This window comes from Rhea americana, unplaced genomic scaffold, assembly GCF_003343005.1.
Source record: "Rhea americana isolate MKP2758 unplaced genomic scaffold, rheAme1 scaffold_113, whole genome shotgun sequence".
In the NCBI taxonomy this organism is placed as follows: domain Eukaryota; kingdom Metazoa; phylum Chordata; class Aves; order Rheiformes; family Rheidae; genus Rhea; species Rhea americana.
The window spans coordinates 2,243,245-2,270,844 of NW_028185184.1; the positions used below are offsets into that span (position 1 = coordinate 2,243,245).

Here is a 27,600-nt window from a genome sequence, read left to right on the forward strand (position 1 = left end):
AGTTGCTTTCTATGTCATAAGGTTTTGCAGTGTACAGCAGGAGGGGAAGCGTTTCAACTTAGATTGTCTCTTTTCTGTTTACTTTCAGGGTTTGGTTACTATGTACAGATCCGAGATGAATTGCTGGAAACTGTTTGGCTGCATCAGCAACTAGAGACATAAGAAAGCAAGTCAAGAGAAACAGAACTGTTGACTCCATCGCTGACTGGCTCGGAGAGCGTTAGCAGTGGAGAGCTATGACAACAAGGCAAGTCCTGTTATTTTTGCTGCTCTGGATGTGGCTGCCACATCCTTGCCGTACAGAAATGCAGTTCAGAAGGACTCCTGATCTCAAACCCAAAAGCTTTGTGGGACGTGCATCAGGGAGTGATGGAAAAGCGCTTCACCGCCAGAAGCGAGGCTGGATGTGGAACCAGTTTTTCCTTTTAGAGGAATACACAGGATCAGATTATCAGTATGTGGGCAAGGTAGGTAAATATTAAGGTTTGTAATTTCTTGTAATTTTTTGTATTATTTTTGAGTTTACTTATATACTCAAGGTATATGCCTTTGCCTGCAAATACCTTCTATTGTTTGTAGTGTAAGAATCTCTAAGAGCACTAAGAATTAAGTTTGTCAGCTAAAGTTATTCAGAAACATTTGAATGAAACAGACATTTGACAGATTTGTTTCTTTAGCACATTATTTCTACTAGTAGCCTACTCAATTTCTCTTCTATATCAGAATATAGTATTTTAAAATTTGTTATAAAATCTTTTGCAGTTATTTCTCTTTGAATATTTTGCATTTCATGCAAGATGATGTAGACTCTCTTTTTGTGTTTATACTTGATCAATGCAGCTTATTTTAAAGAAAAAAGAATATTCAGTGTTGCTAACTCTCCCAGAATTTCAATAAGTTGAAAGTGAACTGGAAGTGAACTTCCTTAACAGGCATATGATAGAAAAGAAGTGATTAAGAAGTGAAATACAAGAGAAGTCAGCAGAAATGCTCGTATGACTTGATAGACATACACTGGACACCTGCTGTCTGGAAGTATACCTCAAATTATTTTCAGTCAGTTCTACATTTTGTCAGGAAACTTGCTAAGAAAAGTGTAAGGTGTAATGCCACAATGATATACAAAGAGGAAAAGGAAGTGTTGAATTCATTCCGAATGATAATTTGCTTTTAAGTGGAAGCTACCACCAGAAGTCATGGATATCAGTTGCCACCAGTGATAAGAAAAGAAATTTCATCTTCTATAACTTAAGTTTTCATATGAACACACTTAACCTGTAAATTAATGTGGAGAAATGCTGCCTTGTTGACAAACGCAGTGTCACACACTCGCTGAGATTGGAAGGGACCTCTGGAAATCATCTAATCCAGCTTCCCTACTCGAAGCAGGGTCAGCTACAGCAGGTTCCTCAGGGCCCTGTCCAGTCCAGTTTTAGGCATCTCCAAAGATGGAGACTCCAAAATCTCTGGTGCAACCCTCTGGGGCACTCTTTGCAGTTTCTCATCACCTGCAAACTTGCTGGGAGTGCTCTCTGTCCTGTCCTCCTGGTTGTTAATGATGAGGTTAGAGAGTATTGGCCCCAGTCTTAAACCCTGCAGTTCTCACGTTAGTGACTGGCCTCCAGCAGGACTTCGTGCCACTTATCACAACCCTCCGAGCCCGGTAGTTCGGCCGAGTTTCGATCCCCCTCACTGTCCACTTACCTACTATGTAGTTCATCAACTTGTCTGTGAGGATGTTAGGGGACAATTATCTTAGCAGTTTATTTGATTTCCTTTTACAAATTATCCCAAAGCCCAATTGTTCTGACAAAGATATCAGCATTAAATGTTGGAAAAAAGGAAGAAAAAGGATTTATTCAAATGAAGCATTACTTGGAAGAGTTAGAAATGTTTCTTTTTTTTTTCTCTTTTTTTTTCCCTGAGAAAGAAGATCCTTATTAAAATTTACAGGAAATTTAAATAGGATATAGAAATTTAAAGGTGACAACCTTGTATACAGTAAATTGCCTTTCTGCTTTTGGTTTCCATTTATTATTTGGTGCTTTGTGTCTGTAATTTCAGGATTTGAATAATGAAGTAGCTGCTAAAGCATACTGAGAGCTTTAAAAATATTCTGTATATTTATTTCGTAAACTTGTCAGATGTAAATTCATGCTTCCAAAGAGAAACTAGCACTAGTTCCCCAATCCAGGTCAGATTAATGGCTAAAGAAAATTGATCTTGCCTACAAAATACGAAGTGTCATTGTAACAAAACCCTATGCCATTGTATTTTGGAGCATATTACTCCCCCAAATTCCAGGAAATAAACAGATTTGCAGGATACCTGAAATTAATTCAGTCTCCTTTAGAAGAAGAGCAGTATGTTTTAAAGTGAATGTCTTAGACTAGGACACCCTAGTGATAATTGTTTTTATTTCATTGTTTTTGAGTATTTATGTTCCGCAGTATCCCTTAAAATGTGAGTCATATTACTTAATAATTTTCTTGCTGTCATGATGACTGAAGGAGAACTTTAGAGAAAATAAAAGAAAAAGAGATAAAAGTTTTATAGACTAATTAATCTGTGTTAGAAAGAGAGACAAAGGTGTTGATAAACACTATTTACTTAGGTCGACAGAAAATAAGTGTTTGTAAATGCAGAGTAGGTAAAGGTAAGTAAAACAGTAAATGTAAATACAGAACTGAGAATAAAATCGAGGCACAGTTAAGACTGTATTTTCACTTTTTTCCCCTGGTTAGAGCAAGAAACTGCTAATTTGAGCAAGAACTCTTAAGATTAGCCTAAGTATCTAAAATTGCCCTATAGTCAATTTTTGTCAGGTTTGGGAAAACTGTAGAAAATACATGTAAAATGAACAGTATGATAGCATCGTGTGTGCAGAGAAAGAGCTTCACGCTCAAAATCTTTGTATGACAAAAGGGAAAAGACTCATATGTGAAACTAAGAATTTAATGCTACTGTAATTAATATTTTAGCAATCTAATAGACCAAGCTTTCAAATTATTATGCAAAAAAATCATTAATATTTAAAATTGCAGTATGTAAACTGTCTAGTATCTGCCGCTTGTCCTTCTGATGCCTCTAGGGCTAGTATGGTCAACATTGCCTGATTTCCCTAAGAAATACTGGGAGAGTGGGGAAGGTGCATCTACGACCAGATATCAGCATCCTGCCTCTTCGCTGGAGGCAAACCAAGGCCAAGGGAAGCCCAAACCAGTCCTGAGACCTTTCACAAAGCCTGTTTATGATCTTTTACTAGCAAAGGCAAAAATAGTATTTTCTGGGCTGCAAGAGAGAGCAATAAAGTGGATGTAAGAGAGGAACAAGTGAACTCAGAGAAAAGCGAAGGCAGGGAAAAAAATTAAGGAAAAGGTGTGACAGCAGAGCAGAAGAAAACAGACCAAGTTGCTAAACAAAGAAGGAATTTGAAGTAAAGTGGCTGGGAGGAAAAGGTTAGCACAAACAGCTGTTTAGCAGAAGTAGTAGAAAATCAATCAAAATTAGAGGAAATTGTCTGAACATCCATCGATCTGGCTGGCTAGAGTTTCTGGATGGTTCTTTTTATGTGATTTTCTCTAAACCTAAATGTTTGGATGGGTGAAATAAAATGCCACCTTCCTGTTAGTTTCTCTGCCATACATTTGGAGATGCTGTTTGTTAATAAAGTGCATTTGAAAGAAGCATATGATAGAAATAAATCATTCATTTCTGCTTGTAACTCAGAAAGACTGTTAATCGAGGTGAGGTTTCAGTCAAAAATAAGGACTAAGTATGACTATTTGTACTGAGGATAATAGCCAGATGACAAATATTTCAGTGAAAGGATCAACAGAAATTCAAAATCTGGGATACTAGATAAATTTGGATTAGTGAAGCTACATCTGCTTGCTTACAGAGCTCATGTATTTTTAAGTTTCTTATCTTGCGTTCTTAGATCTGTCAAGAGAACTCAAAAACTATTCAATATCACATTACCCTTGAAACCAGTGTCAGCAGTTCATAATGCAATTTATGTATTCATTTATTCACTGTTTATGCCAGTTTCAGAAGATTCTATTGAAATAATGGTACGGCAGTGTRTACCGGTAGGCTCAGTGAATGAATGGGATGCCTAAGGTAGTAACAACTGGAGAGCTTTTTTAAGTCAACCATGGTTCTGAAATGGTAGCATAGTCTCAACAGCCAGGTATTTCCTGATGGCTTCTGGGCATTCACTGCTAATTTCGGGGCAATATTGCTGTTTCAAGAAAGGAGCATTGTTGGCCTTCCTTTTGTGCAACATGCAGCATTCTGAGGATAGAAATCAAGACTATAGAATAACATTACAAATACAGAATCTATATTTGTATTGCATTACTAAATAATAATTACAATGCTGGTTTATAATAAAATTTGAAGCCATTAAGAGCAATACAGGAAATTAGGCCTGTATATATTGTATATTTATTATACAATTTATTGAGCTGTATTTATAAAAGTATATCACGAAACAATAATTCTGGGAAAAGCTACCTTTACAGAACTCCAGAAAACCAATACAGAGATGTCAGAATGAAGCTTGAAACTCATATTAGAAAAGTCATGCTGTTCAGATTTGGTTTTAGAATTATGGTTAATACTTCTTTTCTGTTTTAACTGCACAGAAAATCTATACTCTGTTGCTCTTTCTTCGTATGCTGAAGGCTATTTCATAATGTTTCTCTTATTATTAGTATCTAGGTTCAAAGACTATTTATTAATTCTTCTAAGAAAGTAGTGCAATTACAAGACATAACTCATTTTCAGTCATGTTCTGAAAATCATATTTATCCTSCATATATACAGAAAAAATTCTTTATTAGCATTTTTCCTTTAAATCTAAAAATGATAGTCTAACAGTTTTCACCTGAAGGACAGACTACTGATGCTGTGTACCAACCAACAGTACTGCAATTCACAAAGAAATTCTTCATCCATATTGAAGTTTATCTTCCTTCCTTTTTATTTCCCCGTTACCATTTGCTTCATTCATATAGATACTTTCTCTTCTTTGCTGAGACAATGATTTTCTCAAATAGTTTCTCATCACAGTAATTGTACAGAATAAAGGATCAACTGTAATGAATCTTTCAGAATACTTTCAGAGTACTTTCAGAGATCAGAGTTGTTAGTTAAACTGCAATATTTTTTAGTATCTCAAAAGATAATTTATCACATATTAAGCAATATAGAATGAAATGTAATATGAAGACAGTGTCCTTAGTTGCAACTGCTTTTCCTTTAGAATGTGTTGTTTATATGTGACTTCATATATAATCTTGGAGCTCTTACTAGAAGGGATTATTCTGGCAGTATTTATAATTGCAAACTTCTAAATCCATCCTTTAATTTTGGTGATACGAAGAGCGAACATGACAACCTCACTTAGTTCTCCTCAGTCCGAGTATCCCAACAGAGACAGACTTCTGAGGGAGAGRACTTGGAGTACAGGGAATGGATGTATATACATAACACATTTCCAAGAACAACTGTACCAGTTCGTAGCCCATCTTTCTCTTTAAGTCTGCATGGATGCTGTGGACAGCTGCAAATAATATACCACAGAACTGCTACCTGAAGGAGGGTCCCAAGCCCCTAACTGAGTAAGGTCTTAGAGGCAGCCTTTCCAAAAGTGGCATTGCTTTTAGACACCTCAGCCAGAGCAGAGTGTTTAACAAAAGTGTGAGTGGAGCCCTAGGCATCTTACCATCCATTTATTTATAAAGATGTTAAGTACAGAAGCCTCTGATGTTCCTTGTACTCTAGTTAAATTGACCTTTATTAGAATTAAATATTCTCTTCTATCAATTTTATAGTATTGCTTCACAGTCTGTAATCCAATGAGACATAATTAACACAGAATTTGGCAACATCACAGAGATGAAAAGATAAGGAGTTTTCCTGAAAGTCCATGTTCTGTTGATATAAAAGAATAAAGATTAGTTAAGATTTAAAGTGTGTAGAGTTGTCACTGCTGGAGAAGCAGTGAATTTTAAGGAAAGACTAGGCAAAGGCGTTKCCTTAAAGAGAGGAAAGCTGGAAACCATCCTCATCAGAAGTTTTGAATGGACCTCAAAACTTACTTACCTTACTCAGTAGAAAGCAGGATATGGAAATATATTCATAAAGACTTGAATCTCACTTCAATTTTATGTCTGAAGTAGCAGACATCAAAAATACTGGTTTTGGAGGGCATAATACAAAAGAGCATATAGCCGTAGATTTAAAGGATTTCCCATCAAGTGGGACAAAAAATGAGGCCCGCCTGAAGTATTGCTGTTGTGGTAAGAAGAGGACTTACTAACCCTTTTTAATACTTCTGTATTTTGATGCCTGAAGGGTTTGATTTCCATAGCTCTTTCTTTTGTAAAGACCTTTGATGCCATAAAAAGACTGGAAGGTAGGGTTTTAAATTGAAAATGCGCATGTCCAGGCACAGAATCTGATGTGAAGATCTGATTGAGCAGAAAAATGCCTCCCCTTTCAAGTGTAGGAAATCAGCTCTGTGGCAATGTGAATTAATTTTGAACTGGACCAGATTCTTGTAACAGGGATCAATAAAGGAGAATGGGAGGGGAAGATTGAAAGAAGATATCCTGGAAGTTGAATAGAGGAATCATGGACTACTGTGCCCAGAACTCAGTTGCCAAAGTGAAAGTCTTATCCTTCAACAGTTTCGACTCAGGATTTTTGGTATGACTCTGCCAGGTRCAAAAAAGGGAATTTTTCGCAGCTCTGTGTCTTCAAAAACCTTGTCTCACTGAAGATATTACAGTGTGGTGGAACTGATGCCAGTGGGGCATCAACGTTTGAAAAGTTGCGGCAAGTCTAGGCAATACTTAGCACGCAGTCTGTGCAAAAGGATGTTTACAGCACCAAGTTGGGACAACAACATGAAAACTTTCTTTTCATGGTACATTGGAAGTCTCCCAGATATCTCAGGATAGGTCTAGAGTCTCATTGTGGAATACCTTGGCACGTGCTTCTTTTCAAAGGAGAGGTTCTCTGTTACCTCTTATTGTAGTCCAGAACACAGGAGAATTAGGATGATTTCTCAAAATTTTTGATACAAAACTGATTTTCCATAATGTGAAAGGCATCTAAAGCTTCCTTCGTGTCACCCACAGTCTTTTAGTGAAGTCCAGAAAAGCCTTATTGATTGGGTATCTGAATTAAAAGCCATATAGTTTCATTCAGGGCCAAAGATAATAGAAGATCCTTCTGTGGGAGGTGGGGAGTGATTAGAAGAAGGCAGCCATGTAAACACAGTARATGAGGACTTGAGCTGTGCAAATTTCTAGAGAAAGAGAGAAAAACTACYGATGTCCTGCTGGATTTGGTTCTACAGAACTGAAAGGGAGGGTGTTCTGCCTTTTTATGCGGCTGGACACAAGCAGAAGAGCTCAGACCATGCCAATGACTGTTAGGGTAAAGTTATCTGTGCAGTGTGCTAATCTAGTTGTAAGAAATAATATGTCTTTTTTACCAACTGATGTGGTGCAAAGAGGGGATGTAACGTGGTTTGATCTGTTCTGGTTCCAAGATTGTCTCTGTATCATATTGTCACGGACAATAAAGTCTCTGCCAGCGGCTGGTTCTAGGTTCACACCACATATCCATAGGTAGCTAACTACCAGAGGACCTTGTGTCACACTGCAAGTGATGTCCCAGTGAACAATTTGAACCATGATTCCACAAAGAGAAAAAGGAGTCGTCATACTTGCAAAGCTCCAAGTATTTGCAAGGCAAATTTGCACCCCAAAAAACCCTCTAGAACATTAAGTTACTTAGGTAGACATACGTATTGTGAATGTGCATGTAAACAAATGATTGAAGTTAAATAGGATGCTCAGAACAGGACCTATTCCACTTCCGTGGGAACAGTTTCATATGAAGTTTACTTAATTTGAAAGTCATGATAACTGGAAAAGTTACAGTGAATAAAATGGAGTATTATCTCTAAAAGTGTAGGATTTTATTTGCTCAGCTTTCAAGCAAATATTAGTTTGATAGTCTGTTCCTATTTCTCCTTGGCCTCTATGGGAACTAGAGTTATTAGAGAATTTGACACTATTGGTGGCCTTTAATTGGAACTGTGGAAGACTGGAAGTTGTAATAGGCTGTAAAAACAAAAGGTGGTCTTTTGGGGGAAAGTTAGATTATGTGCTTGGTGTTAAATATTGTTCTTTCTTTAAAAAATATTTTAAAAATTTTAAGTTGCTTGTCATTTCTGTTACAAGGTGCACAGTAAAGGAAGTTGCTTGTTGGAACAGGTCTTTAAACATTAAATTGTGCTGAACAGAATTATTAATTAGCTAATATTTGAACACAGATTTCTAGTTTTTCCTGATTGAAAGTTGTCTCTACTAGGTATTTAAGAGCTTTCTGTTTCAAACAAAGTTTTTAAATACTGCTATTGGTATCTTCAGATTCTGAAGTAAAGTGTTGAAATGTATGTCCTGTTAGTTATTATATATTGTTGACTCTTACTGCTTCTGAATTTGAGGCATAAGGTATGGTACTAGATAACATACTTAGCATATAACAGTTCTGATGTGTATGAGCTATTTCCTTTTCCATATATCAACAGACCTTAATATTGTAGAATCATATAATATACTCATAATAAAGCTCATTATAATCTGCTATGAGTGTTTCACAAGTAACACTTTCAAAACAACATTTATTTTGTTTCATGAATTTCTACATCCATCTAATTGCATCTGTGTGCTTTCTATTTGCAAACACATTTAGAGTCTACTCAGAAACTATTGCAAATATGGATAGGGGCTAAAGGCATAATATTCTATTTCTTCTTTTTCTGTCAAGCCTCTGGAAGCTGGTGTCTTAAGAGCATACTTAGTCTTAAGTATTGGACTTAAGTGCATCCTACAAGGTAAAATGATGACTCCAAGTCACTGGAAAAGTGTGAGTGGTTTCAGTGAAAAGTTGCTAAGTTTGATGTAAGAATAAGAATTAGAAGTGTTACTTTTTTATATTCTCTTTTTACATGTTGCTACTTGAGTGAAAGCCGTTTATAATGTGCCCTTTTTTTAAGGCAAATATAAGTAGATTCATTATGAGTATAATGCAGAATCAGAATCTAGATGCTCATAATGTGCCATAATATGTCAGAGAGATTTTGTATGTGACTGTGTATTGTTTTGATGAACACGCTATAAATTATAGATAAGATGGACTTTGCTGAAGCTAGCAGATGCCTCTACAACAGAAGAGATGGTAGAAGAGATAATCAACTCAGCTGGGTGTAATCACAAAGTGCAGTAGTGTTGATCAGTTATCAGGAAGATTTAGAGGGGAGATAATCTAAGCTTTGGGCATCCTTCTATCAGGTGTACAGTCATCAGTAAGATCCATTTTACTGCCTTTTTGCRGGAGAGTTACAGCCCCCTTGGGTGGTTTCCAAACTCAGAGTTTGCACATGATTATGCATTGCCTTTAAAATTGCATCATGCTTCAAACTAGTACAAGAAACAGAGAAATAGATGAGTCTGGACTTTCCAATTCCTTTCAGTTCCATTTCTCTTTCCATTTTAAAATTATATCTGCTTGTCAAAAAAAGATATTCCAATAAGGAAAGAACTGATTAAACTGAGACGATTTGTATTCAAAGTCATAGCTCAGGAGAAGTAGAGCCCACTTCATCACAGTACATCCATTCACTGGAGGAATTAAAAAGCATAATAGAAAAGGGAGCTTTAGAAATGTTTGACCTACACCTTGTTTGAAATGATAAATTTATAAATAGCCAAGTTTCAACAGAAATTCAAAGGTAGATGCTTTAGGGGCTTTTTCTTTTCTTTTCTAATCTTTCTTTTTTTCTTTTTTCTTTTTTTTTTAAATCAGATGCAGATGACCTTTTAAATATCCTATATACACAGATAACAAGGAAGAGCCAGGGGTAATACTGAGGGAAAATCTGTGACTTGCAACAAAATACCCATGAGGGAGACAGTTCTAAGAAATTTAAAGTTGATGTTTACCCTTTTAAAATGTCTTCCTGCTGGAAGCCGTGCCCTATATTTGTAAGTGTTTTTGTCCATGGAGATAATTGAAAACATGCTGAACACAAAAGTAAGGCAGTGATAGTAAGTTTTATCAGACCCATCAATGCCTTCTGTTTTAAGGTAGTACGTAGTTATAAAATCAATGTATCTGTAGTCCCTGGTGGACAAAGTAGCATTTTTTTCTTAGGAGTAAACAAACATCATTCTCCAACCCCTCAGTCCTTTCCCTATTGCTTTTTCAAACTATATTTTTTCTGTTTCCTGAATCTTTTCATAGCTGTATTTGAGAGTGGTTAAAGGAAGACGGAGTTACTGTGGGAAACAGTTGCCATCTGTTTTGACTATATTTTGGTCTGTAGACTCTTCAAGTCTAACAACAGAGTCTTGTGTTGTCTTCTTAAAGACTTGGTTCTTGTCCCTCTTGACAGCCTGGAAGTTTGGGCTGAAATGCAGGTGCAAGGTACCTGACATGTCTGGGAACATCTAATTGCTTAGAAAGATATTTAATGTGTAAGCAGGTGGCTTGGTCTGCTAAAAGGCATGTCCAAACTGACTGCATGCAACTGCCATCTAGGTGGAAAAACTGCGTTCTGGGATGTTCTTGATATCATACTTTTGAAGCCTATAATGTTGCGGAGAATAATCATAGCTAAAAGATGTAACTGCTAACCCTAATATTTAGGTAGCTTGGACCTTAAAATTTGTGAGAAAGAAAATGCAGGATACTTCAAGAAGATGTAAATATTAAACACAGAACGTCAGTGCTCGATAGCAATTCTCTTGATCTCTTCCATTCACCTTTTGCTAGTTGTACAGACGCCCGGCTCTTCCTGCTGGCTTGCTCTGATCTTCTCTATGCCTTCTGCTTCCAACACCTCAGCCTACACTGTAATCAGGCTACCCAGATTTAGAGGCAACACAGGGCTATGCAGAATTAGCTTTTCTTGAATCATTTCCATATAGGCAGAAAGGTGAGTGCTCTCTCTACTTCAGGGTTTTTTCTTCATTCCTTCCAGGCCACTTTTCTTTTGAATTTGCCCACGTGTGTATTTTAATGCAGTGGTGGAAAGACATGAGCATATTAAGTTTCCTCTTGTTATGAGGCGTGGCGTAATAGTACTGTTCTTCATTTCCATTATTTTGATGATTTCTGATACATTTTTATTCCCCAAAGAATCATTTCCCTTTCTTAATGTAGAAATTACATTTATTTATTTATTTATTTATAAGAAAACAAGCCTCGATATAGTGATTCGACTTAATGCTTTGAAATATTTCAGGGTAAAACTGTGGTGGCAGAACCACTGCTTTGTAGGAGAAGTTGACAACTGCCATTCTGCATACTTGTTAAAGTGGCTACATGTTACAGGAGAAATAGTCATGAAGAATACTTTCTCTCTCTTCTTCATCCAAAAGCAGCTGGAGAAAGAAGAGTCTTTTTCTTTTTTCCTCCCTTTAAATTTAGAAATTCTTTTATATTATGAAAATGCTTTTTAGGGTTTTCTTCCTAAAATGATTTAATTGATTTTGTAATTATACATAATTTAGAAGGGCATATGCTAGAACATAGTGATTAGAGGAATACACTATGTATGTAGAGACATAAAGTTGTATAGAGCTTTCTTCTTTCTGTATTGTGAACTCTTATCTTCCAGTGAGAACTTTTGCATATCCTTTCTTGAGGATATGAAATTTGATGTAGAATATGCATAGATTAAAATATCCAAGTATCCGGATTTATGCTTGCTAATCCCATTACAGATGGGACCTTCAGGAAGTGGGATTCCCCGAGCAAAATTCAATTCTTATTTTTTCYACTCATAAAATGAGTGTTTTGAGCACACACAATAGTGTGGATACAGAGGTTTGGAAGTGCTATTTTGTACTGAGTATAGAAATACTGTTTATAAAATAAACATATAAAATACTGTTTATAAAAACTGTTACTGTGTAGGCAATCATGGTTATAAATTATCTAGTTAGCATTAAATGATAAAATGATGACAGAATGGAAATATATGGAAAACAATATTGAAACTTCAGCTGATCACATTTTGGCAGAGTGAAAAAAAAATGAATATAATTGTATAGGATGTCACAAGGAAAATGGAGAAAAAATGAGAGATATTCTAATGGGTTTTTTTATATTTAAAGAGTGGGAATGTCATGAAAGAATCCATTTTTAGGAAGAAAACAAAAAGGGTGGTTAGCATTATGTGGTACTCTAGTCTGGGTTATTAAAATTTAGGAAAAATTAATGAAGTACAGGTAATTAGGAAATGTTAAATTTAAATGATAGAGTATAGTGAGCAGCAGATGAGGCTAAATGGGTACAAGCTAAATAGCAGATAAAAACATCTCTAAAGGAAAGGAATCAGGAAAGATAAAGGACTTTGTTAAAGTGTTATTATATTATTACTTGCAAAATCACACAGAACTTGCCACTCCTTCTGTTCTTTAAAATTACCTGTTGCTTATGAGAACTATTGTGCAGGAACATTGCTGCATTTTCCTATGGTGATACAACTGAGAATACCAGCTCCATAGAGGATTTCTGATATAATTTTGAAATATCTCAGCAGTCAGCAGGATGTCTGAGGTCATTCAGAAAGAAAAAAGAGTCCACTATATAAATAATGCAGTTAGAAGATAAGGAAACTGATGGCCTGATCGTCTCTTCAGGGAGGTTGGGTTATATGGCAGACCATTCACTCTGTCCGGAGTGGTGTGTTTGCTAGTGAAAGCCAAGGAAAATAGATGCAATGGCTAGAGGACCACTGAGGAGTGAGACAGTAAGAAGAGAAGCATGGGATTAGGACGTTTTCTTGGAAATACTGCGTAGAATTCTTTTTACCGCATAGAGAAGAAAGCAGGAATGTATTCCTGTACTCTGTAGGAATTTAGAGAGACGGTGCTTCTGATGTCTTGAAAATGCCAGCAAATGGCATAGAGGCTTTATGGAAGTTTTGACTGGGCTGATCAACCAGCTACCACAGTTCACATAATTTTTAATCCGTGATGTAGTACACAGAATACATTATTGAAAGCTGCAATTAAGACTTCAAGGAAAAGTAATTAATATGCAGGACAGTTTTTAATTTGCAGCAGCAGAGATCAAGATGGGCTTCTTGCTCTTTCTGTACCCTTTAAAAGTAGACATGGAATACAGTTTTCTGGGCCGAAGATGCTGTCTAATWCATACATATACATAACATATGATGTCCCATATGGCCCTTGCCAGGATTTATATCTGAGTTTGGTTATTTTGATACCTTACAGTCTCATAGAAGAATAAAAGATGCTGCTTGTTATTTGTAGGAGAAGATTTAATTTGTATTTTAAATATAGCTACCTGGTTTTAATACAACAGCAATTAAATTAAGTTAAATTTCTTATGTAATTGTACATAATGGTTTAAATTATGTCTTCTCTACTTAATTGGTCTATTGTTAGCATTTTTCTTGATACTATTATTCTCTAAAGTAATGGATTTTGTAACCTAATGAAATTAATGACAAATTTGATGTGCAAATAAAAACGTGAGTTTAATTTGAGACATGTACATACTACCTCTGTTCTCAAAATATGCCTCTAATACTTTGAATATCCCTACAATATATTAGGGTTACAAAATATCAATATGTCTGTCCTAGACATATCACATGAGCAGCCCCATTGACCTCAGTGGGATTCAAATGAATTCAGGATTGATCTACATCATCTTAGTTATTCATTGTGTGAAAACTTATTAAATATAGCATCAGTTCACATTCAACTTTAGTTTCTTGAGGCAAAAAGAAACTTATGAAAAATATATATCTCTTCTCTCTCCTCCTCTCTTCTCCCTTTCTTAGGATTAAATTTAACTGTAATACTGTATTATCATGGATATCTTTGATTTGGAGACTATTAAAATCTTCTTTCAATGTTTTTTATTCCTATTTCTAACGTATACCCTCTACCTTAACTGGCTATTGCCAGACCTTGGCTGGCCTACTTTGTCGCTCAATTCTCTGTGGTGTATTTGTTGTTGCTCATAATCATACCTGTCCTGAAGATGCATATGCTTTAGTATATACTATTCATGAGAAGAAAACACAATAGAGGCAGAAGATCTTAGCTCTTAACATTTTACGTATTACAGTGATTTTATTTGGAAACAAAGACTGTATTATTTAATGTGTTTTTATATAGCCGCCAGCAGTAGGCAAAAGGAACTAAGCAGTGCTGATGTTAATGATGTTATGAATTTGTTTCAAAAAAAAAAAAAAAAAAAAAAAAAAAAAAAAAAAAATTTTAAAATAAAAAATTTTAAAAATTTTTTTAAAAAAAAAAAAAAAAAAAAAGAAAGAAAAAAATAATGCTGTTAATGTACAATGCAAATTATCTTATTAAGATATATAATAAGCTAATGTTGTTTTAATGGCTATTTGGTTAATACCTAAACTACTTTAGGAAGCTATATATGTTATAATAAAAACATTTTTGTTAGCTAAAAAAAATTACCTAAAATTGCTTCTTAATTAGCTCTTTGATTGTTGTTACTAATGCAGAAGGTATGAGGATTAGTGGTGATCTTTCCTTAATACAAAAACAAACAAAACAAAGAGGAAATTAAATAAAAAGATTTCAAATGCAAAAGGCTGTTCTGACTTCAGTAAATGAAAAGGTATGTTTTGTTTTAGCATGTTAGGCTTCCTAGGCAATTCAGTGGTGGAATAGATCTTTTGGGAAACTAGCTAATTCTTTACACAATATTTAGTACAGCTTTGCTGCTGTTCTTTATGCCAAACAGCAAAAAACACAAAGAATATATGCGTAAGAACAAAGTGTGAGGAAACGCTTATTTGGTACATTTCCATGCCAAGACTGGTGTACAGAGATTGCTCGCTGGAAGCAGCAGTGCAGGCACATGCAGCCTCAGGCTGGGTAGGGGTTAGGACCAAAGGAGGTTCTTTGTTTAGTCCACTTCTTTAATGAAGGTCACCTTAAAGCATAGACTTAGGTCAGAATTGTTTTATATTTAGCACAACAATTCCCTTCTGTCTATTTATATCTAGTCATTTATAGGAGGCGTAAGGCCAAAGAGCCAGTAAACAAGAACACTGCAGCTTCAGTGCCAGCTCTGTACTTTCAATCCACAGCCRATGTAGGGACAATATTTGTTATGATAAGTTTGGAAGGGAAAATACATATTGGCTCCTGCGAGAGCTCTTTGGTGTATGAAGTTCCATTAGTCTCTAGTTTACAGCAGCTCAGTGCCTGTGGGTCTTCTGCAGCGGAAGCTGGGACAGTCTAATGAAGCTGCAGCTTCCTTGCCTCGCGCTCTGGATGTCAGCTAAGGATGGGAAGGGGGCAGGCTGGTTAGCTGCATGCTGACCCAGTGCACCTACGAAAGAACCTCTGATGCTAGTGCAACATGTCATAGAAAAGGAAACTGCCTTTCTCAGCAGAAATGCTAGGAGATAGTGTCAGCAACAAGCCCACCTGCCCTTCTCCGGGGTGTGAACGCTCCCTTTTGTACAGGTGAAAGCTGTGATTGTGTGGAAAAGGTGCAAATCGAGRGATGAAGAAACACCTCTGCTGTATGCCCAGTTCGTGGAGCTTGAGGATGATATCACTTGGCCATGACAATTGTATGGGGCTTGGAAAACCATATTCCTGATCCTGTGATAGCTACTGTCTCACTTGTGATGTGTAAAGGAATCCTAACAATATTACTTGTTTGAACTGCTTTAAAAGAGAAGTGGGAGCAAATAATCTTGAACAGCAAGAAACTATTATTTTTTCTTCACAGAACTGGAGACGATGGTTTTATTATTTCATTTGACTAATGAATCAGGTTGATGTAAATGAATCTAACTTGAAAATGCAAAGCAGAGCAGAGTTTTCCATTTTTGTTTGTCACTTTCTTCTCAGCAAGTAAGAGAATTTCAGAGCTCTCCTCATCTTGCAGTACTTGCTATGYCTCCTTTTCACTTTGTTCCCCCTTTATCTTTCTTAGTCTTACAAAAATTTTCTTACTGAGATGTGCATTTTTCCTTTCTRCCTCTCTTTTAAATAACACACAGTAGCCCAAAACTTGCAAACTGACAATATAACTGAGAAAATTAAATATGGCATGTCTCATTAAAACCGTGCGAAATCTTGCATCACAGAAGAGAGTTGCTTTAAATGTTACCTTAAGGATTAATTGAAATAAGTGAATTAACTGAAAGTGAATTAATTAAAATCTTTCTAATGAATAAAACCTGTCTCAAAGCTGTTACAGTTAAATCTGGCAACAAAGGGAATACTGCACAGGYCGTATGCTCCAGAAAAGGGAAGAAAAGTGCTAGTGAAGGATGAAGGCTCTTAGGACGAGTGCAAATAATGTTAAACCACCACATTATTTGCTAGTTCATTTCATGATGTTTAAAATAAATTTGTTCATTTTGGGAGTTCTGTATCAATTTTTTCTGATGATTTCAGAGCAAATATACCCAGTGTAACTGATACTTTCCTCCCAGTTCTCAATTCTGTTGATATCAACTGAATTCTCTTCAGCTTTCCTTGTTTTCTGGATTTTATTTAAAAAAACAACCTTCCTTTTGATATTATTTTTAGAGAGAGTATTAATATTGTTCTACAAGGTACCCAGTAAAGATGGTATTATAATGCGTACTGTAGAAAACTAGAGCAAAACTGTGAATGCTTCCACAAGTGTATTCTGGCGTCACATGACTAATGCAATCACATAGAAAAGAGCTAGTACATCACACTGCCCTTGACACTAGTCCTCAAAATGAGGGGAAATTCAGTACTTTTAAATAATTCAGGAGTGTACTGAAGTCTCATTGCTGTTGTGATACTCAGATTAAAATATGTATTGCAGAAGGAAGTTTGAAAAAACATTTTCCAGATTATAGAAACAAAAATGACTTTAGTACAAAGTAAGAGAGTAAAAATGCATCTACTGAGGTAATAATGGAGTAGTCTGTCATTTGGTGAAGAATGCAAAAAGAATGTAAACCACACAGTGGAGTCTCTTTTGTATTATACTGTAATAAAATAAGACAAAAATTGTTTTTAACTGTATTAATGCCTAAAGCAAGAATTCAGACTAAAGACAGGTTTGTTAGTGCAGTCATACTCTAATCTCTAGTTATACATATATCAATCATTGAAAATTCATAAAATGACTTCTGCATCAGAAATTCAACTAGAAAGAGGTGTTGCAAATCTTAAAGTCTTTTTATCTGGATTTGCTGTAAGTCATTTCAAGTTCCAGAGGTAGTTTATATGTCAAAATGAGTCTGACTAACCTGATCTGCTCTCTGTTTTTCACAGCGGCATCTTCTGGCTTTTTTGATGGAAATAGGATTAGCACTTTTTATGCTAATAAATATTACAGAAAAGTTCATAACCTTTATATTTCATTAGGAGCTTTCAGAGTTGGCTTGAATTGGTAGCAAAAAAAATCTCTTGTAATAGATTTAATCTGACTCCTTGGAAGACAATTAACATAGAATTCCCACAATATAATTTTTCAAGCCATTTATAGAGTAGAGCTATTATGTTGTTAATCTAAAATCTTCTGAAAAATCTTTTACAGATTGAAACAGATACTGAGTTGAACTTGCTCATAGCATCTTTTCATTAACTAATTGTATTTATGGCTGTATTCACATTGAAGAAGGTAATACATCTGATAAGTCTACTTTTATTGTAATTGAAGCCAAACATTTTCCATCTTTTTAAACTTCCTTTTTTTCTCCTCTATTTTGGATTTGTAATTCAATTTCTATTTTAAGTATTTATGTAACACTCCACTTCTCTACCCCCTTAAATGTTGCCTCATGCTCATTATCTTCTGTTTAGCAGTATTGTCCTTTATAATTCTTATGAAATCCTTCTTAATTTAGGAGTCTCACCAACAGTTTAGGTAGATGACCAAATATGCAAAAATGTGGTACACAGTAGTTGCAATTGTTGTATAATAAATAAGGGCTATATAAAATAAAACCAACGGATATTCTGATTTTCTATACAGTGAAATAAAGTATATGTAAAATACATATACTGCTGACAGCTGAGAAAGGAAATATTTTTGTGGAGAAGCAAGAAATTCACTGAAACAGGAGTCTGCAAAATATCAGCAAAGATAAGAAAACAAAACCACATCTTTACTGCTGATCATTTTATATAAAAAAAATTGCTAAATGAAATAGATATCTCTCCATTTCTCAGCTTAGCTGACATGAATCATAGATGCCCATTAGCCCTCCAAAAAAACTATAGAAAACACTTAATATTAAAAATAGCAGAGAAATTTATACTAGAGTAAAATGATGAAACGTTGCTATGCTCCCTGACATAATATTCATCCGTTTCAGAGCTGAGTAAAAGATTCAGTGTTTAGGGCCATCATGCACACATGGCCATCTGTAGCCACAGATTCCCCTGACAACTTTCGGATTGAACGAACAAAATGAAAGGAATGAAACTCTGTTTTCTTGTTTATTTATAATTATGTGTGTGTGTGTGTGTGTGTGTGTGTGTATTTAGCAAATATATATGTTTTGTTACATATGTATATACCTATTACTTCTAATACATATGTGTGTTTGTGTGTATATGTTATATATATCAATTAGAAAGCTTTTGTTTTCACTCCTTTAATTATCTCTGGGATTCTTGTCCATAGCATTTATGACTTTGCAGTTGCTGGGCTTCCAAAGAGGCCCTCTGAGATGTCATTCTAAATTCGAAGCTCTTCTGAAATAACAGAGGACTGTTATATGTATGTGAATACTTAAATTAGAAATTGAATTACTAATCAGAAGTGGAATGATCAACAATTTTTAGAAAATGTAATTTAAAAAGGCAAAGTACTATAGTTTAAAGTGTTCTTCTAAACTGTGCAGGCTGATATTTTCTATAATACGTTATTCTAAAATGTAACTATCTCTTTCCCAAAAGCCATTATATGGATGTCTCAAAATTGTTTATTTTTATCAGCCTAGTAAAAATTTTTGACCTACAGAGAGCTACAGGATAAGATATAAAAAAATTATCAACATTGATTACACATTAGACAAATGAGTATGTTGAAAGATCTTTACATCCTGAATTGGTCCTAAATATAGTTGTCTAAAAGCTTCATACTTTGTAAGGTAGAGGTTTTCTTCTGCTTTTAGATTTATTTCTGTTCTGTTCACTGTGCTGTGTCTGTGCTTCTGCATTATTCCCAGGCACTGGAAAGTGATCATCTAGATTGTTAAATTATTAGACAAGTCTCTGGCATGTTTTTGCTAAATACTGCCCTCCCAAACAGCTTCTTTGTGTGATTTGTGAGTTAACTTGGGCTGGAGACTATTCCCCATAACAGTTTGCATGGGCCCATGCTATCCCAGTGACTGAAAATGTGTTAGAGTGGGTATTGCCAGAGTCTGCTACCTGATTTCAGAGTTAAAGAACTGGCACTGCAGCCTCAATTTATTGTTATTAACATGGCCATCTGGTCTGAGTTTGTGAGAACTTGTAACATCAGACCTAACTTTGGAAAGCGTATGAGAATATTGCAATGTTCCCATCTGAGGAAAATTTTTTACCTTGCCTCAGTCTTTCTCACTTAACAGAGCCCTGATTTTGTATTTCACATGCAGATGCCCAAGGAAAAGCAGCCTCCTATAGTTTTCCTTCACCACACTGCCATGACAATATTGTATCTAGTGGTCCGAGGCTACCAATGAGTTCTTGGTACCAAAATGCTTTTGAAGATAAGATGATATCCTGGGAAACCCAGGAGAAGATAACATCTCCTATGCTTTTGAGGACTAGCTACACTGAAGAACAGTATAAAATAGTCCACAGTCTCCAATCTTTTTTAAAAAATATTAATTCTCTAATTAAAGGATGAAAGAATACAACTATAACGGACTGTGGGAAAAGAGTAGGAAGGATGAAAATTCACAATAAGCTAGTTGCCAAAAGGGTAGTGAGAATGACTTGAAACCTTCAGTTTCGAGTCAGTAAGAGACGTGGAAGGAAAAGAACGAACAGGATTTACTTACAAGAGATTTCTTTTACTGCTGCCTTGCTACTCTTTTTGTGTTCTTCATAAAGAAAGCAGAAAGATAATGTGTATTTTGTATGTGTACACTGTGTAGTTTATATTTAATGTAAGCAAAGTTTACTTTGTCATTCTTTGTTAAATATTTGCAGTGATTCTCAAGATTTGTTTCTGAATTGAAATAAAATAGGAAAACCTTTATATAAAAAAGCGAGTCTAGAATGATAGTTTCCTAACTTTCCATAATGAAGACTTTAGTCCAAGGTCCTGCATGAACTATCCTACGCCTTGTGATTGCCTAGGAAACATTCAGTGTCTGAAAATGCATCACAGCAGAGAAGTTACTGTTTGGCTTCAGCTTCACCATGCCACTGTATGTTTGGGTTTCAACACACAAGCCAGGGAAATGCTACGTTCAAAAACCTAATAGGCCCTCTAGTTTAATATTCTGCTTCTGATACCAGTTTAAAATAGGTGCAGGTGTAGGTAAGCACAAAGGCAGCACAAAGAGAAAAATGTCTATGAATATGTGCTGAGAGATTTATACTGACCTACGCCTCTGATGTTTTCCATAACCTGAAGTAGGACCTTGAACTAACAAAAACCTGCCAGAGGACTAGATGTGATCTTCATATAATTCTATGTGACACTGTTAACGTGTGTTCAAATAACTATGTTCAGAATGCCAGAAAGGAAAAAGGATGCCCTAGTTTTATCTTAAACTTTCTGGAACATTCAAATACTTTTTGTCTTGGATTTTTAAGAACAATCTTTATATTTGCACTTAATTTTTGTGCTTACACAGAAATGTTGAAAATAATGCAGGCTCAAGTTAGAAGTTTTATATCTATCAGTGTTTCTGCTTATATTCTGTATTATTTTTCACTTTTATACATGTAGGTGTACTAATGAAAGTTAAGGATACTTTACATGATTAACAAAATAAAACTGCCTAACACTAAATAGTTGTCAACAGTAATTACATCACTTATAAATCTAATGGTTATTTTTTTCTATATAGCACTAGCACTATAGGCTTTTGAATAGTTACTTAATAATCTGTATTGTTTTCATATATCTGCATAGGTTGTTCATATGCTATAAAATGCTTTCCTTATTATTGTAAGCATAAAATCAGGAATATTCAGAAAGTTCTTAAAAATTAATTAGAAATTCTACATGATATGACCCTTCTGCTGAATCACAAAATAAATAAAGTATACATTTCCATCTGAAAATAAATCTAAATGCCAGATTCTTTCAGTTAGTTATGAAATCAATGAGATTGCAAGGAACTTTGTAAAAAGGTGATGAGAGAAGTAATAGTAAGTGTATCCAAAGGACTGAATGAGCCAACCACATTACTGTACTAAAAAAAAGCAATATAACAGAATATATTTTTCATTATGGATGGTCCAGTACTAAAGGTCATTAGCAGTGCAAGATGTGCATTATATTACTTAGATAATGGGTATTAAATCAATACTGAATGCTTAATAAATCCTTTTCTTTCCTGTAGACTATTTATACTAGTAGATGGAGTGGAAGTGATAATGACTCCAACTGAAATGTTCTCTAATTTAGGGAAATGTAAATAATATGAAATAAAAAATTTAAAATTAGTATGACATGGAACCAGTTGTTCTATTTTCCTAAGTCATCATGTATCCTGCCATGTCCTTTATCTGTGTAGTGAACTTACAGCTAACACAGCAGGTTGTGAATTTTTAATAGGATTTCTTCAAGGAAGGAAAAGGTCAGCATTAACATAAAACTTTTCTTTAAGATTTGTGGTGCAAAGGTTTCATAGCAGAGAACAGGTGTTGCCGCAAGACTAAAATCTGCCACAGCAGTCAAGCTAAAAGATTCTTGGAGTTAAATTAGTAAAAAGATGCCTCAGTATAACACCAAGACTGCAAATCAATGAGGACTGAACGTGATATTGGTTTGTTGGTATTAATCTTGCTTGTTGCATGCAGAATGATTTGATATATAAAAATGATAAATAATCAGAAAAATCTTTTGTTTCTTCTAAATAAAGTACTATATTTTTCTTTCTCTGTTTTTCATTTCAGCTTCATTCTGACCAGGACAAGGGAGATGGGTCCCTCAAATATATTTTGTCAGGAGATGGGGCTGGTACTCTTTTTATTATTGATGAGAAAACTGGTGACATTCACGCCACTCGGAGAATTGACAGGGAAGAGAAAGCCTTTTACACCCTGCGTGCCCAAGCTATAAATAGAAGAACTCTGAGACCAGTGGAACCTGAATCTGAGTTTGTCATCAAAATCCATGACATCAATGATAATGAACCAACATTTCCAGAAGAAATTTATACTGCTAGTGTTCCTGAAATGTCAGTAGTGGGTGAGTACTTATATTGAGGCTTAAGTATCTGCTCTAAGTATGTTACTTGAAGAATAATTTCCCCATCCTCAGTAAAATCACATTCAGAATTTTAGTTCATGAATTAAATATTTTTAGATTTTGCTATATCTGTTCAAATACTAGAATTGAATCCAGAAACAGATTTTGTGATTTGAGAGCATTTCTACTTAGAACGTGTAAAATATTCATTCGTAGTGATTTCGAATATATATGCATAAATAGATAGCAATTAATGGTGAATCATCCTCCACCATAAGAACTGCTAGAATAAGATCAGTGAGTTAGCTTGTCAAAAGCTCAGTGAATTTTTCCTTTCATTTTCACTAAAGGTCCCTAGTGGCGATAAGCATTGATTGTCTCCTCTTTCATTCATTCTGCAGCTGAGGACATTTTTTTTTTCCTTCTTCTTAAATTCAAGTWCTGTTGATGCATGTAGACATCCCCTTTATTCTCCTCTTTACATTCATTTTTTGAATTTATAGAGAAATCCTGTTTTGCTTTCAGTTCTTAACTTATTCATGAATGGCAGCATAAAGATCAACTTTTTGAGTTCATCTTTCCTTTATTTTCACTTTATTTTTGGTTCGTAGGGATGAGCCCTACATGTTATTCATCTCTTTGTTGATGGTTCTGTTGCTAAGGATTGAGTAGATGAGGCAAAATGATTAGCTAAAAATTTACACTAGTGAAACCCCTGTCATTCCTTGATTTATCTAGTTCTTGGTATGAATAGATTGATCRTGATATCTTCCCTCAAAAGCGAAGACGTGTGTAACACCAACTGGAGACCAGGGGGCTCTGATGGAGCTAAGATAATTTTTGCTTGAATGTGTACCATAGCCTTCCAAGGCTCTTCTTCATTAGGACACTCTACATAGACTGAACATTTGTGAGAACTGAATTAGCTTACAATTTGCTGACCATGACTACGTGGTAAGTGTAACTAAGCTAAACAGTATTTGATACCTGTGTCAGAATTGCTAACATGAAGCTAACATGATTTATTCYTATCTATCTTACCTACAAAGTTGTGGTCAGCATCATGCCAACTAGTCAGATTCAATCACAATCACATTTTGCAATTTGAGATATCATTAATTAGGGCAAACAGTCTTCAGGAAGTATTTTGAAAAGCGTAAAACATATAAACAGTAGTTTTAATAATGTTTAAAACCCCAAAGGCACACAATTACTAAAAGATAATGACTCTGCAAAACTCTACAGCAATGTATGGAAATATAATACTAATAATTTTCTATTCCTTATAGGATAGTGTTTCAATCTCCTTGTTATTTGTGATTGAATTGTTAAAAAGTTCCAACACTCAGTTGGAGTTAGTTCTTAGTACTAAGAAAAAAGAAAAGAAAACAGAAATGTATTAGATGATTTCATAGGGTTATGCTGGAGTCCAGTCAACTTAGTCCCCTTAAAGAGGATAATTGAAAAAGCTTCTCTATTATTAACTGTTAAGAACAAAAATGTAGTATAGGTTTATTCGTTCACTGATAGCTTTTCTTGAACCACATTTCAGTAAATGTATACAATTTTAACTGAGCTTTTTGTAAGAGCACCACTGCATTTTCTAGAGAAAAAGGCACAAGGCAAGATTACAGTAGGACTGAAAAAGACATCTTAGAGCTTCCACTCTGCTCCTCATACTCTTTCTAAACATAAATCTCAGTAGGCATTTCTTAAAATATTCTTGGAAAGTTTTCACAAAGTGATTTATTGTCTTTCATTCGATGTTATAATATTATATAATGTTCAGTTTTAACTTACTGACTCCTAATTTTCCCAATCTCAATTACATAAAGAAGATATTTTTCTTAAACATTTTCAGATACCTATAATATGATTATATTCAGGGTGTTAGGTTCTTATGTATCTGTATGTCCACAAAGATACACAAATTTTGAAAGTGCTGCACTGCAGCAACAGTAGCAGCAGCAGCAATAGCAACAAAAAAATAAGAGATAAGAAAGATGATAAGAAAAATATCGAAAACACAGAACTGATGGGTAAAGACCAAAATATCTTGGATGTGCTTAGAGTGTTAATCGGGTATCTTGCACAAATATTTGTGCTAAAATGAAAAGACTTTAAAATCACTATAATTTAGAGAACTGTTTGAGAATTGTAACTAAGCTAAAGTCCATCATGTTCCTGGATTTTTTAAATGTGGTTGTTCAGCTACTAGACTACTCATCACATGATAGAMCTTGCTTTGTAACTGATCCCTGGAGGCATATGTTACCATCTGTGGTCCATGATTGGATGACATGATTTTATAAGATTTTCCAGTATTTTCAGGAGTGAAAATTGATTCGTTTCTTCATAATACTAATTTAATTTCCCAACTTAAACTAATCTATTCTGTGATCTCAGAATTTAAGACTGAAAAAAGAAAGAAATGAATACAAATGCTCTAAGACAAACAGCTGCATAAAAACTATGTATAATTACTAAATATAATTAATTTGAAATTGATATATCAGAAAATCTTCATGTATTTATATTCCAACTAAATGTACTATTCTACAATTAATTATAAAATATTTTAAAAATTAGTAACTTAGATTTTTTTTCAAGCATCATAATATTCAAGTGTTTTTAGTATGGAAACATTATGTAATAAGTTTAGGGAAAATGAAAATCAAAAATTACTTGTGTAAAGGCAACCACACCTGCCCACAAAAGGAAAATAGAAAAAAGGAGATTTGCATTCCTATATGCATTGTTCTCCCGAGACAACCGTATTTTAATTATAATGTTGTCATATACTATTTCTTGCCTGTTACAGTTGGCCATGGGCTAGGAAGGTTTCAGAATGATTGATGTAAGGAAAGTAAACAGAAATTACAGTCTTGGCTGTAATTGTACTGTCACTTTGTATATGTCCCCTGTGGTACTCACCTCTGTGAGCATACAGAAACATGCATTTTTTAAACAGGTGTCTGAAAATATTAAGCAGAGTTTAGGATATATTGATAAAAATTGATATATTGACTTGTATATGGGTACAAGAAAGAGAAATAATTTAGCCCAATTAGTATGGCACTTTCCTGCGCTATTAGATAGCAGGTTTATTATTCTGTAAAGAGAACTGTGCTAACAGGACTATACCATTTTCACTATCTAGTCCAGCAATACCAACATAGTATGGCATTGCACTATACAGAATTATCCACTAAAAATATACCTATATGATTATAGAGTATCTTGCACTTCTGCTGCTGTTGGTACATCCAAGTTTTACTCAGTCTTGCATTATCAGTCACCTTATGTGGGAAAGCTGGAGCACAAGACGTGATAGCACACACATTGCTCTTTAAAATTCTATTTATTTAAACCAATTATATAGTAAAGGATAATATGATTGCTAAGTGGCAATTGCAAAATGTGGTGAATGGCTAATCAAAAAGCAGGGCTCTTTCCCTACCAAAGGTGAGAGATGGCTCACTGCAGATAAATAACAGTGTGGATCAGATACAATGCCCTTATCTGGGAGAGACAACATTGGTACAATTCATTTTGTTCTATGTTTGTTCCAGTTCTTGTAGGGGCTATGACTGTCTTTTATACCATCTTGTTATTGCCTCTGCATTTTCACCATAAATGGAACGTGTTACATATGCTGGCTATTTGTTCTTCTTCTTCTTCTTTTTTTTTTTTTTTTTTTTTTTTTTTTTTTTTTTTTTTTTTTTTTTTTTTTTTTTAAAAGCAGGTCAGTCCATAATTTGACCACTAATATGAAATACCTTTGAGGCTTCTAGTATCATTCTGTTACTATGTTCTCAAGGCCTCTGCTATAATTTCTTGCTTGCACTTTCAATCCCAATACTGAATGTGACTGTTTCAATGGGTGCAATCTCATCTTTTCTAAGAGTTCTCAAAAAAATAGCCAACTATTTTTCAGTTTTTCAACTATTTTATGTATTTGRACACATTTGTGCTGCAAGCACTTGCTGAGATATTCACATTAGCTCTAAATGAATGCATCTGAATACCAGAAAGAAGATAGCCCTGTTACCATGCAAACTTACTCATATTCTTCACTGCAATTAGAGCTACCTAGAGGCAGCCTATGCCGTATAAAGGCATACTGTGTAACAGTAGCTAGTGTTCAGAACTGTTCTTCATACACTCGATTTTACAGTTGTAAGCAAGATTGCGTATATCATTCATCAGCATTCCATCATGCATCTGTTACTTAATATCCAAGTAAATTCATAAACCACTTTTAATCACCAGTATTTTCTTTCCCAATTCATAAAAGACTGTTATTACCTAATGTCCTGCCTTCTTTACCAACTGCAGCAAAAGAAGTGCACAAGTAGCAAAAATGTGCAAGAAACATCAGCTTGAAATTATTGAAATCTGTATGCCTCTTGGAGTACAGGGTTTGCTCCATCCTAAAATGTCCTGCATTATGAACTATAGCAAAGAGGGCCAGGAGGTAAGAAAAAGACTATTAATATTATACCTGACTCCCCTTAAGATATCAAACCATGATGCAGCCATATGCCAGTCTCTTTCAGACAAGAAAGAACGGTTTTCAAATTCTGCCTCAGGCTGTGATATTAGCTAGATAGATACCTGAAAATGTTGGCTATTTCTATTATCAATTATAGTGTCTTGACAAAGGCCTGTAAGTTCTTTGTTGCTCTGTTCATCTTTCTTCTACTGCTCCTTAATCATGGTAAAGGCAGAGATAAATGGGCCAACTTCAGGATCTTGCATTTAGGTTGACAGCCTAGAAGGCATCTTGCTCCCCTGAAGTCTTTGTATAGATTACCAGATACTTTATCCTCTTTCACTTTTTTCTTCCTGACTCTCAAAGTTATGACTCAGAATACTCTTCCAGTTTTGATTATAATCTTCTGCCCATTATATTCTTCATATGTCTATCTCTCTTTGTTCATTTGAAGCCTTCTTTTCAGAGCTGCAGATGAGTCTATTTGCTTCTGTATGACTTTTCCTGTGGATTCTATCTGTTGACATCTTTTAGGCAATCTTTCAGAAGTCTCTCCTATTTAGGCCAGAGGGCTTTTTTTTTTTCTTTCTTTTTTTCCTTTTTTTTTCCCTCTCCACCCCTCTCCCCCC

At 34.9% G+C, this 27,600-nt stretch overlaps 1 protein-coding gene across 1 annotated transcript in view; it reads left to right on the forward strand.

The window, feature by feature from the left end:
* Window positions 1–236: 236 nt before the first annotated feature.
* Window positions 237–27,600, forward strand: part of LOC146600860 (cadherin-10) — a 62,024-nt gene continuing 34,660 nt past the window's right edge. Inside the window, exons 1-2 of the mRNA XM_085316589.1 lie at window positions 237–467; window positions 22,182–22,476. Of these exons, the coding sequence (XP_085172715.1) occupies window positions 237–467; window positions 22,182–22,476 (526 nt within the window). The remainder of the gene's footprint in view (window positions 468–22,181; window positions 22,477–27,600) is intronic.